Source organism: Pseudonaja textilis, chromosome 2, assembly GCF_049901715.1.
Source record: "Pseudonaja textilis isolate UNSWEBS1 chromosome 2, rPseTex1.2, whole genome shotgun sequence".
Lineage (NCBI taxonomy): Eukaryota > Metazoa > Chordata > Lepidosauria > Squamata > Elapidae > Pseudonaja > Pseudonaja textilis.
The window spans coordinates 196,299,924-196,313,439 of NC_141991.1; the positions used below are offsets into that span (position 1 = coordinate 196,299,924).

A 13,516-nucleotide genomic window follows, 5' to 3' on the forward strand; every position below is an offset into this window, starting at 1 on the left:
TGGCAGAGGATTGCAGGAGGCCATCACAGCTTAAAACAGAGCTCAGGAGGGCCATGCACAGCCCTCCCGAGCTCCGTTTTTGCTGGCAGAGAGTTTCAGGAGGCTGTCGCAGCCAAAAACGGAAGCAGCAAAGGTACTGCAGGCTGGTTCTTCGCTGCTTCCAGGGCAGCCCTGCAGGCCAGATCCAAGCAGCCCTGAGTTTGACACCTCTGATCAAGAAAATACAGTGCTACAAACAATTTCATTTTCTTAGAAAGTTCAGTAAGTTTTTCTCTAGGGCAGATGAATTTCATTTTAAGTTAAGCCACTTGAAGCACTGCAGCTAAAACAATATGTGTTTTTGGCAACACTGATATCTTGTAATATGGTGGAAGTAAGGATACAGTGGCACAAATTATTAATAGCTTGCTTCTAAGTGCATTTAATTAAAATTATTGCTTTTATGGTAGAAATAACCTCAAGACTAAACTAAGTTCATCTGAACCCAGGTTTTAGTATTGAACTTCAATGAAACCACCTTTATTCAGAATTTCTTACCAGACAGTCCAGTTGAGAAACAGGACTCTTATTGCCAGGTTGGCTGATATCCCAGACTTTGACACACCCTTTTCCACCAGTATACACATGTCTTGTTGGATTGCTTATGGTAACCGCACACACTACTTCCCCATGGTTCAAGGTATTGATCTGGCGAGCATGCCGAGGTATTCCCGGTCCAATGAGAGCATCTGGAGGGAAAGGAACTGGCTGCATCTGGCCATCTGCAGTAACGTGAAACGAATATGCTCTGTAGGGATGAAAGGAGCAGACAGTTTGGGAAGAAAAACAAACGTCAAATTATTGACACATTTCAACCTGTGAGTATATGTCTATGTGCCACATGGTATGGAGTGCAGGTAACCCTCAAATTATGACCATTTATTTAACAACCGTTCAAAATTATGATGCCACTGAAAAGTGAATTACAATCAGCCCTCACGCTTATGATCACTGCAGTGTCCCTGGGATCATGTGATCAAAAATCAGGCACTTGGTAACTAGTATATATTTATGATAGCTGTAACATTTGGGAGGGGGTGTCATGTGATTGCCATTTACAACCCTCCTGAGACAGTCCATGGAGGACACTGGATTTGTTTAACAACCACAGCAAAAGAAGTCACTGGGTGTGAGTCACTTTATGACCTCATCTTTTAGTGCTAGAAGTTCTGGTCTCAGTTGTGGTTTTAAGTTGAGGATTACCTATAGCTATTTCTATCTGAACAAAAGTAATCAGTAGCACAGAAAAAATAAGTTATTTTTCACAGTGATTAATCAAGAATATCTATCAATTCTGAACTAATGTGCCTTTTCAGTTCAAATACTTTGCCTTCCCTTGTCCCCAGTTTTCTAGAGCTTCAATAACCAGTTCTTAGATGCTGAATGCATAGAATAGAATGTATTGATTCAGGGAATGACTAGTCTGAATTCTTCAATAAAGATCATTGAAACTTGATCATATCCTAATTCCATCTAATAAAGGTAGTCCTCGACTTATGAAAGTTCATTTAGGGACGTTCATAGTTACAACAGCACTGAAAAATTATGACCCTTGCAACATTCCCAAGGTGATGTGATTTATATTTGGATGCTTGGCAACTGACTCATATTTATGACAGTTGCAGTGTCTTGGGATCATGTGATCCCCTTTTGCAACCTTTTGACCAGCAAAGTCAGTGGGGAAACTAGATTCACTTAACAATCATGTTACTAATTTAACAACTTCAGGATTCAGCTAACAAATGTGATAAAAACATCGTACAATATGGCAAAACTCGCGTAACAAATTTCTCAGCAACATAAATTTTTGGAGTAAGTTCTTTAAAACATTTTGAGGTGGAGGAGGAGGAGGAGGGGAGGAGGAGAAGGAGGATAGCAGCAACAGTCATATGCCTTAATTTCTCTTAGAATCTTGTCAGGCTAAAAGCATTAGCATTCTTATTACTGTTCTTTTGAACAACCAGCCTGTATTTGTATTTTAAATGCCATGTGTTAGTTCAGAAATCCATTTTGCTAGAAAGAGCACAATATATGTTGAATAAACACTAATTCACACTCATGCGCACACACTCCACCCTATTGACTTCTTGAACTATGAATGAAATGACGAAGCTCCCCCAGTCAAGAAGAGACATAGCAAGGATCCTGCATTTCATTTGCCAAATAAATTCAATATGACATCCTGATTTGTGTGCCTGAAAGGAACTAGTTTTCAAACTCAAGCTGAAAACTCTCCTGCTGTCAATATAAATTTGCAGTAGACAGGGCATTATCTGAACTCCTACACCAGAAATTTTCAATAGACTTATCTATCACAGATAAGGCTATAACATCAGAAAGTTGCTATGGGTAACTGAAGACATCCTGCTGCCTTGGGGTGATCAGGCGTAGCGTCAATCTAGTTTCAAAAAGCAAATAATGAGAGGAGATCAACTCAGCACCCAGGATTTTCAAAGTTTATCTTGTCTATTTATATAGTACACAAAGACTAAGAAAGAAGCAGCTTCTTTAAGGCAGAAAGAATATACAGTGGGTGTATGTTGTATAGGAGTCAAAGAGAAAGGGACCAGGTAGTATTATTATTTTTTTGTTCAATCAAAGAAACAAGACTGGGGAATAATAGCCAGGAGATCTGGGGCTTTTATGATCCTGGAGTTCTCAATTCATGGAGGTTTTACTTTTCAACTTAATTGAAGGTTTTGCAACCACACTGTCAAAGGAAAAAAAAGAAAGAAATCCTCCATCAAATGTCTAAACATTAGTATTTTAAGTAAAACAAAAAACAAAAAATAAAAACTGTCATCAAAATCCAGAATATGTAGTTAGTACATAATATACAGAAACTTGTGTGCTGAGATAGACATACAATTGGAGAAAGAAAACAATTATTTTATGATGATTGGGTGTGTATGTTTATTGTAGGTAATGGAGAACTGATAGGATGCAGAATATTCCACATTTACAATTTAAGCCCAGATCAAATCTCAGAAAGGATCCTAGAAAACAGGACTTCAGTTCTTAGATATCTGGGGCTCTCCAGGGATACTAAAATCACACTGAATCGAATAATGAAAAAGTTTTAAATAACAGGCCTCTGCAATTCAGCTTTGGTATGATTTCGGGATCTGAGATTCAGAAATAGAGTGATCTTGACTCAGACACTTTGTGATTTGATTTGGGAAAGAAATCATCCATAAACTATAAAGGAAAGGCATATAAATACTTGCAGTTGTTTATTTTTTAGCAAAAGGGGTTTTAAAATGATAAGAATCTCTAGAGAACATTGACCCTACCTAATTTCTGTCAAGCATTTTATAAGATTTCACAGGAAGGTTTTTTTTTTAAAAAAAAAATCCCCCTTCATTTTTTCTAAGACCCAAATCACCAAGAAGAAGAATGTAGTGAAGTAGCCCTCAAATTATACCTCAAAGACTAGGCTACTGATCCAAGGTGTTCAGAAAGATTCCTGGGGGAGAGAGGCAGAGAGACTCAAAGGAAGAGTTCCCTCACGGTTGACTTTCAGAGGAAAAACTCTTGCCCAGAGCTCTTCTGGACAGGTAACAGAAGAAAACTGCTGACTGGGACAGCATAGCTTTGCTGCTTCTGTGAGTTCCCTTTGCTTTGTGTGTGGTGATATTGTCAGGGGTTCTTTTTAAACCATATCCCATCATTAGATTGACTCATCATCATTAGATTGGAGACACACAAAAGCACTAGTTCCTACATTTGGGGATTTCCATTACATCTCCCTATAAGGAAGGAAGAATTTTTTTTTATTTTGCAAGGGTGTACAAAAATCATGCATAAGATATGTGCAAACATACACTTCCTATTACCTCTGTCCTCCTCTATTCTATTACTGTAACAACTTTTGTTTGTTTGCTCTGTACTCTTAACTATGATATATCTCTATGTTTTCTTCTTACAAAGCTAGTTCTGTTTTAACTCTCTGTGGTTTCTTCTACTTTTCTTCTTTCTTGTTGTTTAACAGCCAGCATGTAGAGCTCTTGCACCTTTCCAAGTTATGCTTTCTCTTGCTGGGCCCTTTCTACTTTTTCTGAGGCCATTTCTACATTCACGCCCTCTGAAGAAAAAGAGTTCCTTCTTTCATTTGGTTGTGTAGTCTGTTTGCTAGCGGCTGCAGAACTCCAAAACTCACAACTCCTCTATTTTTCTCCCACACCTGTGTCAAGGTTGCAGCTTTACTGGCAACTCTGCCATGCTGCAGCTGGGGAAAAGGCCTCAAATGGGAAGCAAGGAAGGCAGCTCAGGTGCCTGCAATTTTGTCAAGGAGACTTGCTTGCTTGCTGAAATTGGTATCTGCTCTGAGCTGATGCTGCTTTTTGTGTTGAAAGAATCTACAAATGGTATTATAAACTTTACTCATGTTAATATGTTTATAAAGAAGTTAATGATCCTGCTGAATCATCTCTGTGTTTCTTGGAGTTGAATTTTTGCTGCAAACTCTAACACAACCCTTGTGTTAATCTAGCACTCATTCATTCATTTTTGAAAGATTTAAACCATTTTGGGCACAATTTAAAGGTATAGTTTGATCCAAATTGCTTATTGAACTGACTGGTCTTATTTTCTGTTAACCTCAACAAAGAAGCTAAGAACCGAGAAAGTAAATTGCACCCAATTACTGTTAACCTCACAGTTTTAACAGAGTTCAATAATGTGAGTGTGGGCAACGATAAAACTCAAAGGCCAGCCACTCAAATCTGTCAGAGAGCTCCTCACACCTCTCAATCACCCAGTCTCCCTTTCTCTCAAATTGCATAAACTGTGATGGCACAAGAAAAGTTATCAATTCTGAAAAATGTTGTGAAAGACTACAAAGCATTTCAAAATCAAAGACTTCAAGCAGGTACCTTCTTTGATTTGTGAATTAACGTTAGTAACATGATTTGATCAAAATTCTTGAAAATGTTGATGAAAATGATGAAAATTCTTGAAAATTGGTGCAACTCTGGTATATACACTTTATTTGCAGAGAATGACCTAGTTTGCAGAACTACTTTTCAAATGTGGCATTTGAATTTTGCTTCGGAACATTAGGAATGAAACATGCAGAGCAAACATTTGTAAAGAATTGAAATGTGACTGACAGGTTTTATTTCTGAATTCTGAAGCTGAATGTTTGCCTTGCATTCCCATTCCACTATCTTGCAGCACAGGAACAAATGAGTACATAATATATTCAAATATTCTGAAACTGCTTGAAACTTGAAAATGAAATTATCTTTTAAGTCATATTAAACTTAGAAGTAGGAATCACCATTTTTAGCATGTACATTTCTACCGTGTTTCTCACAAAATAAGGCCGGGCCTTATTTTTTTTTTGACCCCTAAAAAACCAGGTAGGCCATCTTTTCGGGGGTGACTTAATTTCCTCCCCCACCTAGAGTGGCCCATACGCACATACCTCGCTGCGAGGCTACTTCTATCGGCTGACAAAAGCTCCCCGAAGCCAGAGTCCCCACCTGCTTCAGGGCATGGCATGGCTGCCCGTGTCCCCTTGCCTTTAGGCAGTCTCTTTTGGGCGATGGAAGCTCCCCAAATGCAGTCACCAGCCACTTCGATCGGCTGGTAGAAGCGGCCTCGCAGCAAGGGGAGTGTGTGTGCCACGCCTCGCCCCAAAGCAGCTGGGGACTCTGCCTTCAAGGGAGCTTTCATTTGCCGAAAGAAGTGGCCTTGCGGCGAGGAGAGTGCATGTGTGTGTGCACTTGCCCCGAGGCTACTTCTACAGGCCGATCAAAGTGGCTGGTGACTGCATTTGGGGAGTTTCCATTGCCCGAAAGAGACTGCCTAAAGGCAAGGGGACATGGGTAGCCACGTCTTGCCCTGAAACGGCTGGGGACTCTGCCTTCAAGGGAGCTTTCGTCTGCTGATAGAAGCGGCCTTGCAGCGAGGGGAGTGTGTGTGTGCGCTCACCCCAAGGCCGCTTCTATCGGCCGATCGAAGATCTCTTGAAGGCAGAGTCCCCAGCTGCTTCGGGGTGAGGCATGGCACACACACACTCCCCTCACTGCGAGGCCGCTTCTACCAGCCGATTGAAGTAGCTGGCGACTGCATTTGGGGAGCTTCCATCACCTGAAAGAGACTGCCCTAAAGGCAATGGGACACGGGTAGCCACACCACACCCTGCAGTGGCTGGGGACTCTGCCTTCAGGGAGCTTTTATCAGCCATCGGGGTATTCTACCCTAGGCTACCTGCAGGGCACTCCTAAGGGCAAGTTTTCTCCCCACCCCCTGCCCTTCCCCCGCCCATTTCTCTTCACCTCGTGTAGTTCTAACAAACGTTGTGAGAAATGGCAGGGAAAAGCATGGTTTGAATAGGCCTAAATTTTGGGGGCGGGGCTTAATTTCATCTCATGCCTAGAAATCATGCTGGGCCTTCCTATTGGTGGAGACCGTATTGTTGGAGAAACACAGTAGCTTAAATGCAAATTTAAACTATGTTTTATTTATCAGTTAATATTAAAATCCATTTCCCTTTAGCATTCTGGTGATGCAAAATTCTAAGAGACAACAAATCTTGCCAATATCTTCTGCCAACTAAATGGCATACAAACAGTATAATGTGCTCTGTACAGGAATGGTAAATATTGTCCAGTTTGAGCTCCTTCAGAGACGGACCAAAATCCACATTTGTGCGTGGTTTCGATCTGTGCTCACTGCCGGAGCTCCCCGAGCCGGCTGGGTTCAGGGCTAAGCCACCCCGTAGAGGTGGTGAAGAGGGAGGAGACCCCCAGCAGGGTCGAGGAGAGCCACATTTCTCCTCCCCAGCTGGCTATTACTCCCTTTCCCGAAGGCGGTTGCAGCACTGGTCAGAAATGGCCACCTCAAAGAAGAACTTGACCGGAAAAGACAGTACAAGAGGAAAATAAGAAGAGAAAGTTTTGGTTGACCGGGTTAAATCAAAAAAGCAACAACATAGGGTACCCTGGAATTTAAACTATAAAAATAATATTGTCCCCAAAGATCTTGAAGCGGCGAAGGAGAGAGGAAAGGGAAAGGATCTGGTTTTTTCCCCTTTCCTTTCTTATATTGACAGCTAAGAGACTTAAGTAGGAAATTGATAAAAATCCACTTTGACATTAATAGGCATTTAAGCTGAAAATAAAATGTCAAAGGGATAATAAAGATTTTTGGATATTTAAAAACTTTTAAAAGCAGGAAAGGAGAGAAAAGAATAAAGGGGTAGGATCTGGAAAAATAGAGGAGACTGCCTGGAACAAAAGGAATTTACAGTGAAACTTTAACAAGATTCCTAAAAGATACATTCCAACTGAAACTTTGTAACAAAATAATAGAACCCCAGGAAGAGAGAGTGAAAAAAGAAGCAAGAAGAAACACCTTTGGATTATTTGGATTATTTGGTGATTTTTGGATTTTTGGCTATTGCATTTAAATGACTAAAATCAATCGGGTGGTTGTTTAAAAGTGTTTAAAATGGCATCACTTCGAGAAGAACTGAAAATGGAACTCAAAAAAAACAGAAAAAAGATGCACAAGAAAGGAGAGGCTCTTTTGGCTTCATATTTCAATTCCTAGAAGTTGAGATCTGAAACTATGAGAAACAACAAGAAACGTTTGTAGAACAAGAAGATCTGGACAAAGAAGAAGCCATCTTTAATGATCAAGTAATTTTATGTGGGGGAAAAAAGGAAAGGGGGGAAAGAGAGTGAAAAGTTTAAGATTTGAAAAACAATAAAAAAAAGGAACAGTTTGAAAAATAATTACAATATTAGAAAGCAACAGAAGAGGGGATTACAGAAGAGAAAATTAGAAGTAGAGACAAGGGGGTAAAAGGGGGAGGGAGAAGAAGAGGGGGAAGAAGGAAAGGAAAAGAAGTTATAAAAGACAGGAACAAGATATAGAGAAGATATAAGGATTGAAAGTATAACCCTATTCAGAGATAATGGATGAAAATTTAATTGAAAAAGGGATTCTGCAAAGGTGCATAAGATAGTATTGTTATATTAGAAATAGAAATAATTTTAGAAAATATGATGACTAAAATGATGGATAAAATGTTAAAGGTATAAATTGAACTTTAAATAAGAATTGAATGGACAAAATCAAAAGATATAAAGATGTCATACCCCAATTAGTAACTACAGGGAAAAATTTGTTTAATGAGAAAAGATAATATGAAATTGAAACAGGACCGACAAAAGTACAAATATGATTTGAATTGAGATATGAGATAATTAAAAATAAAGTTGAGAATATCAAAGGAGGGGGAAACTATGTAGAAAATATTAAACAGTAATATAACATGGAATAGAACACAAAGATGAACATGAAATTGAGTTTGTGTCTGTATGAAGAAGTGACAACCCGTGATCATGCTATTCTCAAAAAAATATGTTTTATTTGTATTATGCTTTTTTTGTGAAAACCCAAATAAAATTTATATTAAAAAAAGGAATGGTAAATATTGTTAGAAAATATAATATAGGTAGTCATCAAATTATGACAACTGAGCCAAAAATTTCTGCTGTTAAATGAAGCAATTAAGTGATTTTTGTTTTTTTGAACAGTCACGAAATGAACTGTTGTAAATCGAGGATTATCTGTAGTAAAAGATGGTAGCCTTTCTAGGAAATCTTATCATACTTGCATCTTAAGGGGGTACTCATCTCTTACTAAAAACATTGTGCTCTGGTTAATTTAAATTTCATTATGATTATCAGAAATTACTCACGGTTTTCCACCAGGGATTCCAGCCAGATTGGGAGGGATTCCAGGTACTCTCATATGAGGAGGAGGATCAAACCCAACCTGATAAATTCATCAAAGAAACAAATATCAAAAATAGGTCAATCAGTTAGAAAAAGTACAAGACAACTGAACTTTCTCCCACAGTAGGTTTCGGAAAATACAGGTCTACTAAAACTAGATATATGTGTTCTCATTGATGAACAAAGTCCACCATCATAATAATACACTGCTCAAAAAAATAAAGGGAACACTTATACAACACAATGTAACTCCAAGTCAACCACACTTCTGTGAAATCAAACTGTCCACTTAGGTAGCAACACTGATTGACAACCAATTTCACATGCTGTTATGCAAATAGAATAGATAACAGGTGGAAAGCATAGGCAGTTAGCAAGACATCCCCAGTAAAGGAGTGGTTTTGCATGGTGACCACAGATCACTTCTCAGTTCCTATGCTTTCTGGCTGATGGTTTGGTCACTTTTGAATGCTGGCGGTGCTTTCACTCTAGTGGTAGCATGAGACGGAGTCTACAACCCACACAAGTGGCTCAGGTAGTGCAGCTCATCCAGGATGGCACATCAATGTGAGCTGTGGCAAGAAGGTTTGCTGTGTCTGTCAGCGTAGTGTCCAAAAAATGGAGGCGCTACCAGGAGACAGGCCAGTATATCAGGAGACGTGGAGGAGGCCATAGGAGGGCAACAACCCAGCATCAGGACCGCTACGTCCACCTTTGTGCAAGGAGGGACAAGAGGAGCACTGCCAGAGACCTGCAAAATGACCTCTAGCGAGCCACAAATGTGCATGTGGCTGCTCAAATGGTCGGAAACAGACTCCATGAGGGTGGTATGAGGGCCCGACATCCAAAGGTGGGGGTTGTGCTTACAGCCCAACACTGTGCAGGACATTTGGCATTTGCCAAAGAACACCAAGATTGGCAAATTCACCACTGGCGCTCTGTGCTCTCCACAGATGAAAGCAGGTTCACACTGAGCATATGTGACAGACATGACAGGGTCTGGAGATAACGTGAAGAATGTTCTGCTGCCTGCAACATCCTCCGGCATGACCGGTTTGGCAGTGGGTCAGTAATGGTGTGGGGTGGCATTTCTTTAGGGGGCCGCACAGCCCTCCATGTGCTCGCCAGAGGTAGCCTGACTGCCATTAGGTACCGAGATGAGATCCTCAGACCCCTTGTGAGACCATATGCTGGTGTGGTTGGCCCTGGGTTCCTCCTAATGCAAGACAATGCTAGACCTCATGCGGCTGGAGTGTGTCAGCAGTTCATGCAAGATGAAGGCATTGATGCTAAGGACTGGCCCGCCCGTTCCCCAGACCTGAATCCAATTGAGCATCATGGGACACCATGTCTCGCTCCATCCACCAACGCCACATTGCCCCACAGACTGTCCAGAAGTTGGGGGATACTTTAGTCCAGGTGTGGGAGATCCCTCAGGAAACCATCCACCACCTCATCAGGAGCATGCCCAGGGGTTGTAGGGAGGTCATACAGGCACGCGGAGGCCACACACACTACTAAGCCTCATTTTAACTTGTTTTAAGGACATTACATCAAAGTTGGATCAGCCTGTAGTGTTTTTTCCACTTTAATTTTGAGTGTAACTCCAAATCCAGACCTCCATGGGTTGCTAAATTTGATTTCCACTGATAATTTTTGTGTGATTTTGTTGTCAGCACATTCAACTATGTAATGAACAAACTATTTAATAAAAATATTTCATTCATTCAGATCTAGGATGTCTTATTTTTGTGTTCCCTTTATTTTTTTGAGCAGTGTATATATTTCTTGCCTCATCTTTAAATGGAGGAAGAGAGCCTGTTCATTTAAGAAAACAAATATTTTGTACAGCTGTTAACTAATGGGTAACATTTTGAAGGAACTGAGACCTTATTTTTCAAATAAGGGAAAATACTATTTTGTGTAGGAACATGTAAACATCGTAGGGGACAAAAATCCCATCTCTAGAACTGCAGCATCCCAAATGTTCTTTAATGTTTAAAGAAGTGTATTAGTGTTTCAGTAAATTTTATATATATATATATATATATATATATATATATATATATATCCATCCATCCATCCATCCCATTTGACAAGACTGCAAACCTACCATAGGGGAGCGTCCATAGGCAACTACAGCAGCTGCAGCTGCTGCAGCACTCATTTGGGGGGACATGTTGTGGAGACTAGCATAGGCAGCTCCTGGACTGGTCAGGTCTCCATTCATGCCAGCATGGGGTACCATTCCAAATGGAGCAGGGTAGGGACCTGGTACAGCCAGAGGTGTTCTCAAGCCAGCAGCTGCAGAAAAAGGAGACAATCTCTGTATACTTGATGCAACTTGTTTTGATTTTTATCATATTAATCTACCTGCATGGAAAACTCTGCTTACACTATATGTGATTGCGATCCTGTGTGAAGTAGAATGACTTCGCACTCCAGTATAAGGTTGAGTAAGAGTGTTATTCAAAGAGTTTCCAAAGGTAAAGATTAAAGAAATAGGGTGTCAACCATAAACTCAGCCAACATTTTTCACTCTAGCAACCTCTTGTTAGAACTACAGAGTGAGAAATGCAACCCGACCCCTTTTCCAAAATAACATTGACAGGCATTTTCTAACATTCAATCTCACCACTGTTCTATTTTTTTAAATTATTCCAATAAATTATATTTGCAGTTTGATATTACACAAGCATACAAATGGCCATAATAAAATCATTTTGCCAGGTCTGGAATCTGATAATTTTTAACATTATCACTATGACTATTATGTTAATAAACACAGGTCAAAATGCAAATGAAAAATATTAAGTCACCATACAGAATCGTCCTTTCCTTAAAAACCTTTTCTAGACTCCCTGTGCAGTTAATCCTCCAATTACAACAGTAACAGGGACTGGGAATTTCTACTGCTTAGTGTGACATCACATAACTACATCGCTTATTGATGGCTATCTCAGCACTCCCCATTGCTGTTGTTAATCGAATGCAATCAGTCATTTGGTGAGGACTCACTCCAAGCCAAGCCATTCCTGGATTGGTCCTTCCCCTGAGCCTCAGTAAGGTAAAGGACTGCCTCCTTTTCAACTTGCCTCCCCACCTATTTTTCCCTATCTCAAAGGTGCTTTTTCAAGAGGCAACTTTTTTTTTTCTTTGAAGACGTTTCGCTTCTCATCCAAGAAGTTTCTTCAACCTCTTGAAAAAGCACCTTTGGGATAACCATGAATTGGAGGACTGGGTATCACCATAGGTATCTTGCCCAATCTATGCCTTTTTATGCTTCCCACATCTATGCTCCCTCAACAGTAGGGACAATATTAATCCTCAGGTACATGATAACTATATCAAATTATATTAGTCGTAATAATTCAGTGCATGACAAAAGATTTTATTTTACCAGCTTGGTTGACCAAAGGGTCCATGGTTGGAGGTTTAGCAAGACCGGGACGAAGACCTGGTGTAGCACTAGTTCCTGGAGTCGGTACATCACTTCGTGGAGTTGGTGTGCTGGATTTAAGGACTGGTGTGCTAGCCTTTTCATGCTGGCATCATTACACAAATCAAATAAGTACTGTTATTAATCCAGGCAATTATTGGATATTCAATTTCAACACTACGTGGAACTGTGAACTTTTACAATTAAATATCCTTGGGCAATCTCCTATATTTCAATATTAGTAGTGTCTGCCCTCCCTACTTCTACTAAAAAAAAGCATGATATGCAACGTTCTTTAGTTGTATAGCTCATTGGCAAGAGGTGAAAGTTACTAGTTATTTGTAATTTTTTAAACTCTTCAACCATTTTAACTTAAATATAGGACTTTGAAAGAGGTAAATGACAGAGTAATTCAGATTACCAAGATATATTTTACAAACCAATTGAAAAAAAAAAGAGACAAAAGGCAAATGTTATGCTTCAACTAGAATTCAAAAGGATGGTGATTTACTACAAAAGACTTGTTCTCTCTGCCAGAAACTTCACAAGGAAGAAGGGTTAAAAAAAATCTAGTTTACAAGAAAATAATTATATCCATGACCTCATTAAGAATGGATACATCTTGAGCTTTTTTCATCCTTTAATTTTTTTAAGATGTACAACTAAAACTAGACAAATGAACAAAAGAGAAATTAAAAACAGATTTACAACCTGTGTTAAATTGAATACTGTAAGTATGTTCAATAGAATATTAGATTAACACTACATGTAAAATACTCTTTTATCATATTTGACTATTTTTAAAAGGAAATCAATAATAACTAATTACCAAAGGCAACCGTTATAAAAATGATCAGTCAGAATAAATGATTAACAGGGTTTCCAACCAATTTTAAAGATTTACACACACATACACCCAATGAAGGCAAATATATGTGTCCCAGGATAATGATATGAGATCAAATTTGGTTTGGTCACGGGCCCATCTTTTGTTTATCCTCATTACAATAAATCCAGCAAAGTTAAATATTTTAATGAAAAATCCAACTTGTCACACAAGTCCAGGGATAGAATTATACTCCATAAATGGCTTCAACATTAATGTCTCAACCAGACTTGATTTTTAAATACAAAGTGTCTTTTGACATTATTGCATTCTTTTATAGCCTAGTTTGTCATTCTTCTAAGGAAGGAATTCCATGCAATTTCCAGTAAGACACATAAAGTATACTGACAGCTGATACAATTTATGAGGGCAACAACCTATGCAGGGTCAATTACAGGA

The 13,516-nt window shown here is 39.4% G+C and overlaps 1 protein-coding gene across 4 annotated transcripts in view; it reads right to left on the minus strand.

Annotated features, from left to right (window-relative positions):
• The window catches only part of LOC113438464 (transducin-like enhancer protein 1), a 79,553-nt gene that overhangs the window by 11,587 nt on the left and 54,450 nt on the right, over positions 1–13,516 (minus strand). For all 4 annotated transcript variants that reach the window (XM_026703843.2, XM_026703841.2, XM_026703842.2 and 1 more), the window contains 4 exons: positions 12,193–12,337; positions 10,906–11,096; positions 8,756–8,832; positions 538–787 (listed from right to left, as the gene is read on the minus strand). In XM_026703843.2, the coding sequence (XP_026559628.1) occupies positions 538–787; positions 8,756–8,832; positions 10,906–11,096; positions 12,193–12,337 (663 nt within the window). The remainder of the gene's footprint in view (positions 1–537; positions 788–8,755; positions 8,833–10,905; positions 11,097–12,192; positions 12,338–13,516) is intronic.